Source organism: Myotis myotis, unplaced genomic scaffold (genome assembly GCF_014108235.1).
Source record: "Myotis myotis isolate mMyoMyo1 unplaced genomic scaffold, mMyoMyo1.p scaffold_m19_p_9, whole genome shotgun sequence".
Lineage (NCBI taxonomy): Eukaryota > Metazoa > Chordata > Mammalia > Chiroptera > Vespertilionidae > Myotis > Myotis myotis.
Genome location: NW_023416401.1, coordinates 10,434,941 through 10,452,071, shown reverse-complemented (window position 1 = coordinate 10,452,071; position 17,131 = coordinate 10,434,941). Strand labels below are relative to the sequence as shown.

Here is a 17,131-nt window from a genome sequence, read left to right as displayed (position 1 = left end):
GAAGTTCTCTCTCCCCCACACCAGCCGCTGACAGAAGCAGGTCGCCACAGCTATATTTTCTAACATGTGACTTTCTCCTTTCCTGGCCTGCTCCCCTGCTCCTGTCCCAGGAACTAGCCCTGGGCCAGAATGAGAGACTGAGGGCTGATTGTTACAAAGAGATGAACAGGGTCCCTGGGTTCTTTCTCTTTCTAATATGAAGAGGAAAGTATGAAGTGACTGTGCTAGCAGCAGCTGGGTCTAAAGTTAGAAGGTCTAGGAGCTGGGGGTGGGTTGGGGTGGGACAGAGTGGGGGACTTGACCATTGCAGGTTCAAGATAAAACAGAATAGAGAGGAGGAAACTGGCGGGGAAAACCCTACAGAAAGAAGAGGTGATATCAAGAACAGGCTCAGCTTTTTTCTAATTCCAGACCACATTTATCCAGACGCAGGAGTGCAGCTGTGCAGAGCAGGGAACTGTACCCACTCAGGAAGGACAGAGCAGTGAGAAGAAGTAGTAATTGTAGATGAAGAGCAAAGGAAAGGGCCCAGATCATGTCACTCTAAGCCTAAGGCAAGGTTCCTCAGCCTCAGCACTAGTGACATTTTGGGCTAGGTAGCTATTTGCGTCCTGTGTATTCTAAGATGTTTAGCAACATCCCTGGCCTCTACCCACTAGATGTCAGTAGCAACCTCCTCCCCTGTTGTAGCAATAACAACAGAAACAATACATAAAAAAGTACTCCAGACATTGCCAAAGCCCCCTGGAGACAAAATCACCCACAGTGGAGAGCTTCTGCTCTCAGGAGGTTGAATTTAAACCTGTCAGCAACGGGAAGGCATTTAATGATTTTAAGCACAGGGAGCAGTAAGATCAGAACGCTTTTCAAAAGAATGCAGCAGTACGGAGGTCGACTGTGGAGGGACAAGTAGGGAGGCAGAAGGACTAGCAGACAAATGACACTGTTTGGTGACCATCATGAACATGTGAACCAAGACAGCAAGAGTAGAGACAGAAAAGAGAGTATTAAAGCAAATTACAATGGTAGAGTTAGGATTCCAGGGCACAATTGGACATAGCGTTTGAGGGAAAGGGAGAAATGGTAGGAAATTACTTGGTTTCTGGTTTGGCAATTTAGGTGGCTGCAGTGAGGGTCATTACTTAGGATAGGAAATTTAAAAGGAAGAACGTGTTTAAAAAATAAGTATAGTTTTAAACAGAATAAAAGTCTGAGTTAATGTTGGATATCCAGGCAATGAGGTGAGTAGAGTTAGGGTTCAGCTAGCCAACAGTTACAGTGCGCGCTATGTCAGGCCCTTTACAAGTATTAACTCACTTAATCCTCACCATATCCACTGAGATAAGATAGTAACTGCTGTCACCAACCTTACAGATGGGGAAACTGCTGCCTGGAGAAGTCAAGGAACTTCTCTAAGATTCCACAGCTAGCAGGTTTTGGAGCTGGCATCCAAACTCAGTCTGTACTCTGAACCACTATACTCTACTGCCTGCCTCCGGAGACAAAGAGAAAGATCAGGATTATTTTATACAAGTGCATAGAGGTGAAGCTATAGGCATATATGTGAACTCCCAGGAAAAATGAGCAGAGAGAAAACAACAATTTAGGATGAAAGATTAGAGAAAGTATCTGCTAAGCCAAATGTGAGGGAGGAGCTAGAGGAAGGAGCCAGTGGGGGGACAACACAAGAGAAGTCTTAAGGGCAGCGAGTAATGATATCCTTGTAACCCACAGCAATCCCTTACATACAGTCTACTTTTCATAAATGTTTTTACTTGAATTAATAAGCCTCGTCCCAAATAATGATATCAAATATCCATGCTTATAGCATATTCTGAATCTTCATAGATGAGCAAAACCTAAATCATGTTTGTGATTTTTCTAGAATACCAAATTTGTAGAAGACATGTTGTCATTAAATATAAAACAGTAGCTGACACCATATGAAATCATTCCTTACATTTATATCCAGCTAAAAAGGTTTTTAAAAGCTTTTTTCACATCCTATTTTCTCAGCAATGAAGCATGTTACTGTTTTGCATTTTGGTAAAGATCACATGAAATATTGGCTCTTCTAAGTGTTGCAACTGGCAGATACAAAACTGTACAGTCGCTTCCTGAAAGAGGATTTAGAAAATGTCTATGAAAACTGATGCCTTCTCACTTGAAGGAGTCACTAGAGCATCTGGTGAATTGGTTTGCACTGCTATGATAAATCTGTGCATCTAAACAGTGTTTGTTATGCATCCGTTCCGTATCATACTTTACAGTTCTGTACCCTAAGCACAAACATTTAGTACAGAATGAGTTTCCTCACGATGCAAAAAAGCTGGACCCCATTTCCAATTCGAGACAAGTGTTTTCTAAGAAATAAATCTTGATTTCCAAGCCCAAATTCAAAATGCTTTCCAAACTTCAATATACAAATCATGTGGGGATTCTGTTAGAATGAAGATCTGATTCAGGGTGTGAAGCTGGTGGGCACTGCCTTTCTAACAGGAAATCACCGTCCTGGGTGATGCGGACGCTCTCGTCCTCATTCTGCACAGCTGCGGCCCCTGGACCAGCGCTGGTAGCACAGGGCACGGCACAGAACTGCACGCCCCTCTGTGCCAAACAGGGCATGCTAACATCATCTCTGCTGCAAATGATGACTCTAGAAGTTTACATTAAATTATTTCTTTTAAATCATTTACGATTCATTCATTCACATTTTTTATTCTGTTGCCTTCTTTCCTCTCTATTGCTTTCATTATCCTAAGCTGTGATCTGACGGTGAAGGCCTGAGCTGGTTCTTTGAGATTTCTCTCCTATAATCCCTGTATAGGCTGAATGGGGCAGGTTATTTTCTAAATATGAACCATGCTCTCCCCCGCACCCCTCTTGTTTTGGTTTGGTTTGCTGTGGTTGATGCTTTCCTCTCTCAGGCCCTCTCTCTCTGTTTACTTTGCCTAATTTCTCAATGAGATGTGATCTCACTACTCCCTGAACAACCACTCACCACAGGAACTTTTCTTTCATTCTAATGTTTATGACAGTCTGTTGTATATAATATATGTTGGTGCTTGTCATATCTCCACTACTCAAGTACTAGCTACCTGAGGGCAGGCAATTTTATAACGAAATACAACTCCACTAAAATAGAGTTAAAGCTCTACTCCTTACTGATGCTAAATGTGATCAAAATATTCCCAAATCACAAATCTAAATTAGGGCTTTTATTTCTCCAAAATGATGGGTTTTCCACTTTAGTCATCACACATAGAAAACTGGGCACAGTGCTTTATTTGCATTTTTTCCAACTCTTACATCTAGAAAATTTTTATTTAATCTTGCTTCATATATTTTATAAGAATTTAAGTTCTAAACCAGCTCATCTGGCATTTTCATACTGAACAGGCCAAACGTCCACGTTCTAGCCCCTGCACCTGTGAGTATGTTACTTTACATGGCAAAGGGGCTTGCAGTGATGATTCAGTTAAGGACCTTGAGATGGTAGATTATCCTGGGTTATCTGGGTAGGGCCCAGGCAATAACAAGAATCCTCAAAGTGGAAGAGGAGATGTGAGGGGATGTGAGGAGGACTCAACAACCTACTGTTGGGGCCTTGCAGATGGCGGAAGGGGTCATGAGCCAAGGAATGTGGGCAGCTTCTAGCACCTGGAAAAGGCGAGGGAACATTCTCCTCTAGAGCAACCAGAAAGGGTTGCAGCCCTACTGACACCTTGATTTAGCCCAGTGAAACTGTGTTGAACTTCTAGTACAGAATGATATAACAAATTTGTGTTGTTTTAAGTCACTACTTTGTGGCAGCAATAGGAAAATAATATGCTATCAAAAGAAACTATATTAAAAAAAAAAAAAAAGAAACTATATGGTATAAAAACTATATGGTATACCAATATGCTATAAAAAGAATTCTACAAGACACACACAGGTAACTCCTCAGAAGGGAAGTGTGATGCTCTACAAAAAGCTCAACAAAGATGTTAATTAAAATGTAGTTTGCATTACTAAGAAATATGCCTGTGTCTCTTAAAAAGCTAGTTTAGCCTTAGCCGGTTTGGCTCAGTGGATAGAGCGTCGGCCTGTGGACTGAAGGGTCCCGGGTTCGATTCCGGTCAAGTGCACATGCCCTTGTTGCAGGCTCCTTCCCTAGTAGGGGGTGTGAAGGAGGCAGCCGATCAATGATTCTCTCTCATCATTGATGTTTCTATCTCTCTCTCCCTTTCCCTTCCTCTCTGAAATCAATAAAAATATATATATTTTTTAAAAAGCTAATATACAAAGCTTAAAACCAGATTTATAAAATGGTTGAAAGTAAATACAATTAATTTTGATTGAAAAGTTAGGTTAGTAACAGAGAAGAACAAGGTATTTTTCAACCAAACAGGTGATAAAAATGAAGTGTGATGATTTGATACTCTTACAGGTAACATTTAAAAAGGAAACATCATCCTATCCTTTTCCATAGGACAGCCAGAAAACAAAAATCAGGATTTCTTTTAAAGCTCATATTTACCTGATGATCCTCTGGGCAGCATACTGATGGAGAGAACGGAACTGGGCTGACATATTTGCTAAAGCTGCCAAACAATTTGTGTGAAGGTACTTGTCCTGTCAGAAAACAGCAAGTTGAAAACATTCATCAAGTCTTCTCTGCGTTGTAAGCAAGGCTAATTAGAAGCAAATGTAAACTCGATTTTCATTGATTGTTGAAAGCTCAGGTCCACGATCCCTTTTCTCTAATTCCAAAAACCGATAAAGCACTGAAAGTTCAAAGTGTTTTCACCACGCATTTGGAAGCAACATCTGGCAAAGAGTATAGGCTATTTGTGGTCCTCATTACCCTGCCCTGGTGAATACTGAAGTATTCTGCTGCAGAAATATTGTTTAATTACAGTGTGCTGCTCCAGAACCTAATGGCTACATATAGTAAGCATCTGCTCTATAATTATCTTTCTAATATCAAAACATTCTCCATTCTAACACACATCTGGCTCCTAGCGTTTCAGATAGAAGATTCTGAACATGTATCTATGTTAGCCCACAGAGGAAATAATTGAAAACAGGTCAGTAAACTTGACCATGTCTCTGAGTTATGAATTCTGTATATGGCTTCTCTATTGACTGGGACTGAAATTTGCCCCCAGGTACTGCAAATACAATCCAGTTGAAATTTTCTCTTTACTCTTTAAAAGTGTTCTTTCTTCTATTTTCCCCCCAACTGAATTCATTTTTCTTCTACTCATATCTTCTTAGTTTGCTATTGTTTTTAAAAGGCAAATCAGTTTTATCAGTTCAGCAAAGATGTACAGCATCTTTTATTTAAATGTGTTCCACTGCTTGTTTTTGATTTCATGTAAAATGTCTCTAATCATGCAGTCTATTAAATATTAAGAAACAGATACTGTATATAGTACCTTGAGATCATGTAATACAGTGACTATAAGCTGATCTGTATTCTTCTACTGTATTTCATGAGAACATTGGCACTCTCAATATTGAGAGTGCTTTCAACTATAGTCTTAATCGCACCATATGCATATAGATAATAGAGCAGCTTTGGAATACTTACTCTTGTCCTTGTCATGTTGTACTGAATGGTTCTTATTACGACCAGTATTAGGAGACTCCCCAGTGAAATTTCTGTTAAAACCCGTTCTGAATACCAAGTAATATTTTTTAGTATCTGTAATGCGGAAGAAAAGTTTAAGTTAACATGATGGACTTAGGAAAAAAGGACTGTCCATGTCTATATAATTTCGGATAAGCCGTGGCTATGCTCTTAAACAGAATATACTAGTAAAAGTGCATTGTGAGACTTTGAGTTCAAGATAGCCAAACTGTGCTGATGTGTTTACGTCTCCTTCCCCCTTGCTTCTTAAATATAAAAGAAAGAAAAAACCAGGTCTGGAAGACAGGAAGTTATCATTAGTAGACAAACAGGAGGTATGGCACATAGGACAGGACTGAGAGAAAAACAGTCAGAGCTCAGCAGTCTGAAAGTGAACATAAGAAAACCAAGGAGTCTCTCAAGAAGTAGAGCTCTCCCAACCGCAGAAAGCTCCATGCTGTGTTCAGGGGAAGGCCAGGAATGCAAACAGCCACGATCTTCCAGAACAGATGTCCCTGTGTTCTGTTCTGTCTACTCAGAGCAGGCAGCTCACCTCCAGGCCTCAGTAAGCAAGAACTGTTTTCTAATTTAAGTTGGCACAGTTTCACTGTAGATTTGTAACATGGGTATCAGAGAGAGAGAGAGAAAATGGGTAGACACGGGATGCGCTATTTTTCACGAAAACCTAGTACTTCCATATAAACTGCCAGTTACAAAAACAGTCACAAGATGTGAAGTATAGCATAGAGAATATAGTCAGTAATCTATATATATAAAAGCCTAAGCAACCAGCCGACCGGCCCTATGACACGCACTGACCACTAGGGGGCAGACACTCAACACAGGAGCTGCAGAGCAACAGAAACTTTGCAGAGTGCCCTCTCGCACTCCAGGACCCCTCGGGGGATGTCAGACTGCTGGTTTCGGCCCGATCCCCACAGGCTAGGCCGAAGGACCCCTGTCGGCCACCTTCTAATTAATTTACTTTCAATGTGCATGAATCCATGCACTGGGCCTCTAGTATTGTAATAACTATGTATGGTGCAGGGGGTTCTAGACTTCTCATGGAGATCACTTCATAAGGTATTTAAGTGTCTAATCACTGCTGTAAATCTGAAACTAACATAATATTGTGTCAACTATAATTGAAAAATAAAATTTAAAAAAACCTACTACTTCTTTCTATATGTTTTAACACTCTGTCTATATATTACATGGACACAAACATTTTCAATGTTATAAAGAAAATACCAAAAAGGGAGATAAAGTCAATTTGGGAATGTAATTCATCAGCAAGACTAACATTTAAAGGTTAAAATTATATTACACTGTCTTTTTTTCTGTTTAAGTTTATCATGAATTTTATATATAATTGATTTTAGGGAGGAAGGGAAAGGGATAGAGAGATAGAAACATCAATGATGAGAAAGAATTATTGATCGGCTGCCTCCTGCATGCCCCTGACTGGGGATCAAGCCCAAAACCCTGGCATATGCCCTGACAGAGAATTGAACCGTGAGCTCCTGGTTCATGTGTTCACGCTCAAGCACTGAGCCATGCCAGCTGGGCATATTACACTGCCTTTTAAAAAATAAAACAACTGATTTCCCAGTCTTCTTCCCTTTATTCCATATTCTTTCACTCATTCTGTATACAGAGAGCAAACCTGTTGGACAATTTCTGTCTCTACTGAAACGTGGACATGAAATGAAGAAGAAAAATGAACCCAGTGGCAACAAAAACATTTGCCTCAATTACTAAAGAAACCATCTTGAGAGCTTTTTTAATAGTCTACTAGTCTCCTAGTCATTCAGGAAAAAACAAACACCATTTGATAAATGGTTCACAGATGATTTCTAAGTCAGGTTCTCTCAGAAACAACTACCAGAAGGAAAAGAAGGAAGAAATGCTAAGCCTCAGTAAAACGTCTGAAACTCTAATTCTGATCGAAGTGATGGGGACTTACCACTTCGTGAATGGACCTATTGAAGCCATCATCTTCTGTAAGGATCAACAATATTATAAGCGCCATATACACGTGGTGTGAGTTTCTTTCTTCAACATGATACAGAATCTCAAGAATTGGTAAAACCTAGGGAATAGAAATTTTACTTTACTACTTCTATCACATTATTATGAGACCAATGTCTTAAACTTTTATACTTTTATTATCTACCCTTTGCTTAACTTCATAGTTACATTTTTCTTTAGAGAAAAAGACACACAAACCCGTCTCTGACTGAAAGGACTTTCCACATGAATAGCTAAGACACCAGCAGAAGAAATCACCACTGAGTTGCTTCTGCTGACACATGAAGGGTGGGTTTGCAGAGACCACGTAGGCTCCCAGTCAGCATGGACCTGAACAGAGGCAGGTCTGCCTCCAGCCTACTAGGAACTTACACACAATAAAGTATTCTCAGGAACACTGTCATGTGTCAAACACTACCTTCCTAATAACAAAAATTGTAAAATAAAAGAATTGCTACCTGACAAACATCAGATCAGCACAATAAATTTTCTACCCATAACATATCTTCTCATCGTAGCTTCAACAAGTATTTACTATTGAAGAAAGGGAAAAGGACAGATAGAGACATCAGATGAGATATTATCAAAGTAATCTATGCAAGAAATGTAAAAACAACAAACAAATGGAGAAACCCTATTCCACCCTCCCAAGTAAAAACAAAACCTTTGAACTTTTCATTGGTGTATATCATATACAGACAACTGCTCCTGCATCATTTTAAAAAAAAAGATCTTAGAGAAAGGCAGGGAGAGAGAGACAGAGAGAAACAGTTGGTTGCCTCCCACACGTGCACCAACTGGGGCTCATTCCCATAACCTGGGTATGTGCCCTGACTGGGAATCGAACCCGCCACCTTTTGGTGTACAGGATGACACTCCACCCAACTGAGCCACACCGGCCAGGTCATCCCTGCATCATACCAACCTCTATACCACAGAACTTTCCAGAACAGGTGATGTCAGAGGCTTTCTGCTTATTGTTATCATTTCCCTTAGGATACATCTTACTCAGAATTATCTGTGCTCATAACCTACCCATCAGTAAACAGACCTTCTTGCTATAAGTTTTCACTCACATAGGTAGTACACTGTTATACCCGATTTTGCTATTTAAGCCAATGTTTTTCACATATAGGTATGGAGATAGGTTCTTTCATTATGTTTTTTGTCCTCACTGTCACTTTGACATAGGATATGCTCTTCAAATGAATTTTAATATTCCACACCACTCAGTATTTTATCTTTAACACTAAAAGAAAAAAGAAAAAAAAGGCTACCAAATGCCTCGTGAATCCTGCTGTCAACCTGTCAAAACCAGTGCAGAGGGGACATCCCTTTGGCTGCCAGCAGTGGGCGGCTGGTAAAGACCTAACGGACAGGGAAGCTGTGGTGCGGCTGCCTTCTCCACTCTGTGGTGCCATCTCTACGTGTTCTGTCTCCTACATTGCCAAGCTCATACTTTTGCCTATCAGGTGACATCTCCCCGTTGATTTCTCAACCATCACCTTGTAGCAACCAAGCAAATACACTGCCCCTCTGGGGAAAAGAAATTATTCTTCAAAATACTATAAAATAAAAAAGGATGAAATGTTTAGCATGATACTTACAAGATTTTCCATATCTGTGCGAGCCAACATGTACGTTCTAATATTACTATTCTGATGGAGCAATGTATACAATAGGAGAGTTGCCTGATCAGACGTCTGCTGCTCACAGAGAGTCGTGTACAAACTGTTAAAATTAATCTGGAAAGCATGTGGAATTGACGAGGGGAAAGGACTGTTATCTGGAATACAGAAAACAGAAAAAATTTTAAATATTTCATCAGTATTTTCTAGACTATGCCCTTTATAAATAATAAAAGCCCACTCATGTATACAATTCAATTCCCATTAATTTTATATGTTGCTATCTTTCAGATTCAAATTTCAATTTATATTTAAAATTCTACTTAAAAAATAACTAAATGTAAAACAATACAGAGGTGATAACACTGTATTGTATAACTGAAATTTTCTGAGAGTAGAACTAAAACAGTCTCTCTCACACACACACACACACACACACACACAGAGAGAGAATAAAAAAACACTGGACCAATTTATTTCTCTGTAGCATCTAAGCATCTTTCCAATGGTTATGTGCACCATCCCTTATTTAATCCAGGCAACAATCATGTCATTGCTCGTACCAGTTTTACAAAGGATGAAATAGAAGCTCAGAGGGATTAAGTACATTTTCCAAGATGAGCCCTCAGTAAAAACCAGATCAATTAGCTTCTATTGTTTTCATGACATAATACTGCTTCTTTAATAATAGCAATAATTCAGGGAGTCAGTAGTATGACAGATGCTCATTTAATTCTTATAAAAAACCTTAAGCTATAGAGATTATAACCTCTGCTTCATGAATAAAGAAACTAGTATGTAACAAATAAAGACTGGGCTATGAAGCCAGGTCAGTCTAACTCTGAAGCCAACGTTCTGGATCAGCGTACTGCACAGTCTCTGAAAGATGACCATCTCAGGAAAGTTCAAGCCCAAATAGTAACATTTGGCCAGAGCAGCACAAGTAACAATAGTAGAGATACCACAAAATGGACACTTGCTTTGTTGTAAAATCTGAGCTAATCATTTAAAAACCTTACCTTGCTTGGTGCTTATACAAATAGTATTAGTCATATTATCTTCATTTTACAGACAAAGCCACTGAGGCTTACTGACATTAAGCAAACTGTGAAAGGCCTCGCAGATCTGAAGTGACCATAGAAAATACTATTAGATACGTGAGCTTTCACTCCTAATCTATCAAATTATTAGAGACTTCCTATTCCCCAGTAAATAATAATACCAGAATTAGCAAAGCCACAACTAACTGGCACACTCATCCACTGTCTATAAGAAGCATGTTAGAGAAGTTCTGCGAAGGAGCAAGGCAAAGTGCATCAGAAACCTTAAAAATTCCTATCTAATGACTGTACTTTTCACCCATCTCAATGATGTGAATGTTGGGATACATATCAATAATCTAGCCTACCATATTAATCTTGCTTTTAGAGTATAACCTTTTGATAAGAGAATACTGTTTCAACATATAACTTTCTACTTATGCTCTATCTACCACATGGTTTGGCAAACTACACCCCACAAACAGCCCACCAGTTGTTTGGAAATAAAGTTTTATTGGAACCAGTCATGCACACTCACTTATGTATTATCTGTGCCTGCTTTGTGCTGTGATGGCAGAGTTAAGAGGTGGTGACGGAGACCACATGGCCATGCAAAGCCATCTGCCCCTTTGAAGAAAAAGTTTGCTCAGTTCTGTTCTAATTTTTAGTTCTATAAAACTCTAAATAGACTTTGAGTGAACACTGTCAAACAACCTATCATTTAGAGTTTTGTTAGGTTTATTTTCATCCCTAACAGGTAGGATAGATGGATCCAAATTAAGCACTTGCTGGCCGGGTTATCTCGGAAAGAAATGCAAATTTAAACGCATATAAGGAAGCACAGCCCTCATCTAAGATTTACCTGACTTTTCTGAGAATACAGGCAGGAAAATCCAAGCTATTCTCATCATTAATCAGTATGAAAATATACTGGACCGTCATCTCCACAACTATAAGGCAATAAACAATATGGGGTGAACAGCATCCTCTTTCCTCATTAGAAAGCAAACTCAGAGAAACCCCCACGAACCTTGTGTGTTCTTGAAGGATATGATGGCCTGTCGGTAGGGGTTTGGGGCATCTGCAGCGTCTGTCAGGTTGGCCAGCACCAGCAGGAGCAGGAGGCTCTGGTTGGCCAGAGGGGAAGAAATTGCCTGCGTGGCGGCCGCTTTGCTTCCCACGCCGCCCAGGGTGAAGACAGTCCAGAGTCCAGCTTGAGAAGAAAACACCCAGGTAAGATGTGCTGAGATAGGTAAGATGACTATATTCCTTTCAATAATCCATACTTTTTCATTTTTAAAAGTTTGAAATAACACTCTCTTTTTTTTTATTATGAAAGTAAAACAAGTCCATTATTTGAAAATTCCCACATTGCCCAAGGATATAAGGTTTTTAAAGACTATATCATTCCCGATTCCACTGCCACTTCCCATAGATAACCATCATTAAGTTTCTAATATATCTCTCCATATTTTTCTTTATATACCCAAACATATTCACATTTATAAGAAAACTAGAGGCCCAGTGCATGAAATTCGTGAACTGGGGGGTAGGGGGGGCAGCGCGGGGGGGGGGGGGGAGGATGTCCCCCAGCCTGGCCTGTGCCATCTCACAGTGTGGGAGCCCCACGATCGATTGCCCCAAAGAGGTAGGCCCCGTCCACCCATCCAGGGTTCCTCGATGGATTGCCCCAAAGAGGTAGGCTGGAGCCGGGGGTCCCGCCGCTGTACTGCACAGAGCCGCAGGACCCCCAGGCCTTGCCGGGCGAGCCATGGGACCCGCCTCCATGCTGTGCACACAGCGTCAAGCCCCCGCCCACCCACACGTGCCCGCTGCGCACGCAGCCTCCTGGTGATCGCTCGTTGTGGCGTGAGGGTGTCATGGCGTGAGGGCGTGACGACCACATAGGCTTTTATTAATAGGATTTCATGTACGACCTTATGCACATATACCTGAAAACCTAAGCAAAATATTAAAATATCTAGGAAAATATAAAATATCAAAATTGACCAAAAAGACAAAAACCTGAATTGGCAAATAATCTTAGAAGAGTGAAAAATGAACTCAAAGAGCTAACCCTAAAAACAAACCACATCCAGCTATTTTAACAATAAGTCTAACAAACCCTCAAAGTACAGATAATTCTCATCTATACATATAAAACCCTAAGCGAGATAGCCTAAATCAAACAAAAGGAGATAAAATTTTGTAGAAAAATTTGTTAAAAAGAATAAATACATCACGGTCAAGAAGGTTTTGTCTCTGAAATGCAAGAATCGTTCACCATTAAAGAAAACTTATAAATTTGTTTCTCTTCATTTAAAAAAGATGGAAGAAAAGATGGTCATCTCAAGAGATGCCAATTTTTTAAAAATTCAACTTAAAACCTATTCTTAATTTAACGAAAGAGAATTCTTACAACTAGAAAAGGAAAAAAAAAAAAACTTCTTAGTTTGTCTACCTAATCAGAAATTCACAGAAACGCCAATTAGAAAGGATATATGCACCCCCATGTTCATAGCAGCACAATTCACCATAGCTAAGATTTGGAAACAGCCTAAGTGCCCATTAGTAGATGAGTGGATTAAAAAACTGTGGTACATCTATACAATGGAATACTACACTGCAGTAAAAAATAATTTCTTACCATTTGCAACAAACAGCATGGATGGAACTGGAAAGCATTATGCTAAGTGAAATAAGCCAGTCAGAGGAAGATAAATATCACATGATTTCATTCATTTGTGGAATATAATGAACAACATAAACTGATGAACCAAAACAGATCCAGAGACAGAGAAGCATCAATCAGACTGTCAAACCTCAGAGGGAAGTACGGGAGGGTGGGGGTAAGGGTGTAAAGATCAACCAAAGGACTTATATGCAAGCATATAGGCCTAACCAATGGACACAGACAATATGGGGGTGAAGGCATGAGTAGGGGGAATGGGGGTTAATGTGGGGATAAAGACACATATGTAATAACTTAATCAATAAAAAAATTTTTTTAAAAAGAAATTCACAATGGTCAAACATTAGAATTCCGTTAATATCACTAACATCCATACTGTACTACTGGAAGACTAAGCAAAAGATATTAAGGAAAGAAAAACAAAGACAAGAGGAAAAAAAAGGAAAAAACTTAATTTTTTATAAGCAATCTGTGCACTATCCAATACAGTAGCCACTAGCCACTGTGGGCTGTTCTGGGAACTTGAAATGTGGCTATATAGTCTAAACCTCATTGTGCTTTAAGTATTAAAATACACATGGAGTTCCAAAGACTTAATACAAAAAAAAGTAAAAATCTATCACTAAATTTTCAATATTGATTACATGTTGATATGATAATATTTTGTTGGATATATTGCATTAAAGTGTATTGTTAAAGTAAATTTTGTCTGTTTTTTTTCACTGTTTTTTAATATGACTTCTGGAAAATTAGAATTACATATGTGGCCAAAACCGGTTTGGCTCAGTGGATAGAGCGTCGGCCTGCGGACTGAAAGGTCCCGGGTTCGATTCCGGTCAAGGGCATGTACCTGGGTTGCGGGCACATCCCCAGTGGGAGATGTGCAGGAGGCAGCTGATCGATGTTTCTCTCTCATCGATGTTTCTGGCTCTCTATCTCTCTCCCTTCTTCTCTGTAAAAAATCAATAAAATATATTTTTTTAAAAAAAGAATTACATATGTGGTTTGCATCTATGGGTCACATTATATTTCTACTGGACAGAGATGTTCTAGAACATCAAGAGACTCAACTGACACTATTAGAATAGATTTTGGTACCATTCTATGACCCCCAAAAAATCAACTTACAAAAAAATCAGAAGTCTTTCTATAAATGAGCAATAATTATCAAGTCCAATCACAACAGCAACAAATCCAATAAAATATTAAAGAATAAACACAAAAGAAATGTGGGAAACCTTTAAGCAGACAACCATAGAACTCGACTAAAGGTCATATGAGACCTGAATTAGTATAAAGATATAACATATTTCCAGACAAAAAGACTCAATAATGTAAAACTGCCCTCAAGTTAATCTAAAATTCAGTATAACCACTATCAAAATATCAAGAGAAATTTATGTAATATTTTGTAATACAGTGTAAATAAAATACTGTTGGGTGTGAAAATACATAAGAAAAAATTTTTTGAGAAGGACTAACTTCGTAAGGAATGCTCCTGGTCAAATAGCAAAATTTTTATAAAGCTATAGTCATTTACAAGTATGATACTGACAGGAGAGTAGACAAATAATTCAGTGGAAATGAGTACAGAACAGAACTACATGTGTTTGAGAATTAACCTTATGATACAGATAATATTCCATTATCAGTAAAAAAAAAAAAATCTATAACTGTCTTTGGGACAATAGAATTTAATCATTGCCCGAATATATATTTTGAAATGTTTTTACTGATTTTTTTAGAGAGAGAGGAAGGCAGAAGGATGGAGAGATAGAAGCACCAATGATAAGAGAGAAACATCTACCAGCTGCTTCCTGCATGCCCCCTACTAGGGGATCAAGCCTGCAACCCGGGCATGTGCCCTGACTGGGATCAAACCAGCAACCTCTTGGTTCATGGGTCGATGCTCAACTACTGAGCAACACTGGCTGGACTCCCCAATATTTAACTATAGAAGTATGTATATAAACCTTGAGTTGAGAAAGCCTTTTTCTTATGCAAGTTACAAAATTCAAAAAGATAAAAGAATTAAATACTTTGTAATGAATTACATTATAAACAAGAATAGAGGAGAAAACATTTGTAACATATAAACAGAAAAGAATATTTATTTTTTAAAAGACTTCCTGCAAATTAATAAGAAAACTAAGAATTCAAAATAAAAATAGGTAATAAAAGTCCAAAGCAATAAAAAGAGAAAATTAGTTAATTAATAAGACAATGAGATCATCCATGAGGACAGAAAATTTTAAAACACCCAGTGTTGTTAAAGGTATAGAAAACTACCAATAGTGAGAGGTCAAAATTGTACAGAATTTTTGGAAGATGTTTGGCAGTTCTCATTAAAATAAAAAATGCACATCCCCATCAACCCAGCAATTTTGTTTCTTATACTAGAGAACACTTGAACAGATACACAAAGATTCAAGTACAGGAATAGTTACTGTAACTTGTTTATAACTGTCAGATAATGAAAACAATGTGGGTGTTCACCAAGAGCTATGGTTAATCCACTCTATGGAATATAATAGGAAGAGGTAGATATCTATGTACTAACCAGGAAATGTCACTAAGGTATATTGTTAAGTAAAAAAAGAAGAAAGCTGCAGAAAAATTGAGGTTAATAATTTTTAAATCACTCACTAAAATCATATGTGTGTGTGTGTTTTAAAAACAGGAAGAACCAAGTGTACATCATACTGATAAGAAAAATTACCTCTGGCATGAAATTCAAGGACTTTTGCTTTATTTGTATAGTTAAATATTTTGCAATAAAAATATGCTAATTTCATTTCGTTCCTTAAAAATAAGTGTAAAATAGCTCTGGCTGGTTATGGCTCAGTTGGTTGGAGCATCGCCCTGTATACGGGGTGGGTTCAATCCCCAGTCCAGGTGCAAACAGGAGGCAACCGATCATGTTTCTCTCTCACGTTGATGTCTCTCTCTCACTCTTCCTTCCTCTCTCTAAAAGGAATAAAACACCCCTAAGGATTAAAAAAAAAAAAAAAAAGTAAAATAAAATTAATTGAATACAAACTCAATCAGCACACAATTATGTAAAATATGGAAAAACCTCATCAATATATCATTTACTGAAAAGGCAAATCCCCAAATATAAATATATATAATATGCCCCATTTGTGTGGTTTTTTTAATTGTTAATATACATATCTATGTAAGTAAATGCACCTACAGGTGCCTGGTAGGTATGCTGCTTTGAGACGGATTTATTGTGTATCTTCACATTTAAAAACACTTCCAGTCACTTCCTTCCACTCAGAGTAAGCTCCCTAACTGTCTACCCCAGATCCACCACTGTGTATGAAAAACACAATTAGAAAGTTCAATCTGTAACAAAAATAATCACAAAATGGGTTTTTAATCCTCTTCATAGCTCTGCATCTTCATTACTAGGAGAAATAAGAGTTGACTGACTACCAATGGACAAATTTCACAAACAAGATTCTGATTCTCTTTTTAGCACAACTTCACTCTCCTTTTTTTTCCCCTTCAAGTTTGTCCAAGAGGGCTGAGAAGCTGCTTATAATACCAGACAAAATAGCATTTTATTGAGAAGCTATCCCCCAGCCCACCCACAAGCATAGCCCTCCTTCCTTTCTCTGGTAAATATTATTGCTATGTTGCCTTTCCTTATAGGGAGAAAGGCGGCAGCCTGCCATTGCCTACATTGTAGTTTAAACTGGCCCATAATATTGGACCAGAGTTCTTCCAAAGGCTCATTTCTTTTTGCTGATCCAAGCCTCTGATCTGTGACCCAAGAATCTTAGTGGAATTGCATTTTCCTGTTGGAAAAAAATTTAAAAAAATCTCTCTACCAGAAAAATAAGGGAAAGTTACAGTATATGTTTTTCTGTTCTAAAAACCAAATTAAGGATGGTAGCCAAAGTTTTTAAATTGTATTCCTCAGGTCCTCCAAATAAAATCTTAAAACAAAATTCACCGAACTAAAAACTAAAAAGTATGGAAATTAACTAAAAGAAAAAATCTGGTGTTGATGATTCAATTTTTTTAAGTACCAACTCAAGATTATTTAACCTTAACAATAAAAATGTGAGGAAGATATAAAATATGACAACTAACACATCAATACAAATAATAA

The 17,131-nt window shown here is 38.3% G+C and overlaps 1 protein-coding gene across 16 annotated transcripts in view; it reads right to left on the bottom strand.

The window, feature by feature from the left end:
* DYM (dymeclin) overlaps window positions 1-17,131 on the bottom strand; it is a 248,237-nt gene that overhangs the window by 121,716 nt on the left and 109,390 nt on the right. For 15 of the 16 annotated variants that reach the window (XM_036322093.1, XM_036322091.1, XM_036322089.1 and 12 more), the window contains 5 exons: window positions 11,347-11,529; window positions 9,256-9,434; window positions 7,584-7,709; window positions 5,579-5,692; window positions 4,523-4,617 (listed from right to left, as the gene is read on the bottom strand). In XM_036322093.1, coding sequence (XP_036177986.1) covers window positions 4,523-4,617; window positions 5,579-5,692; window positions 7,584-7,709; window positions 9,256-9,434; window positions 11,347-11,529 — 697 coding nt within the window. Of the gene's footprint in view, window positions 1-4,522; window positions 4,618-5,578; window positions 5,693-7,583; window positions 7,710-9,255; window positions 9,435-11,346; window positions 11,530-12,963; window positions 13,020-17,131 lie in introns of those variants that run through there. The other variant, XM_036322104.1, reaches the window with a different exon arrangement.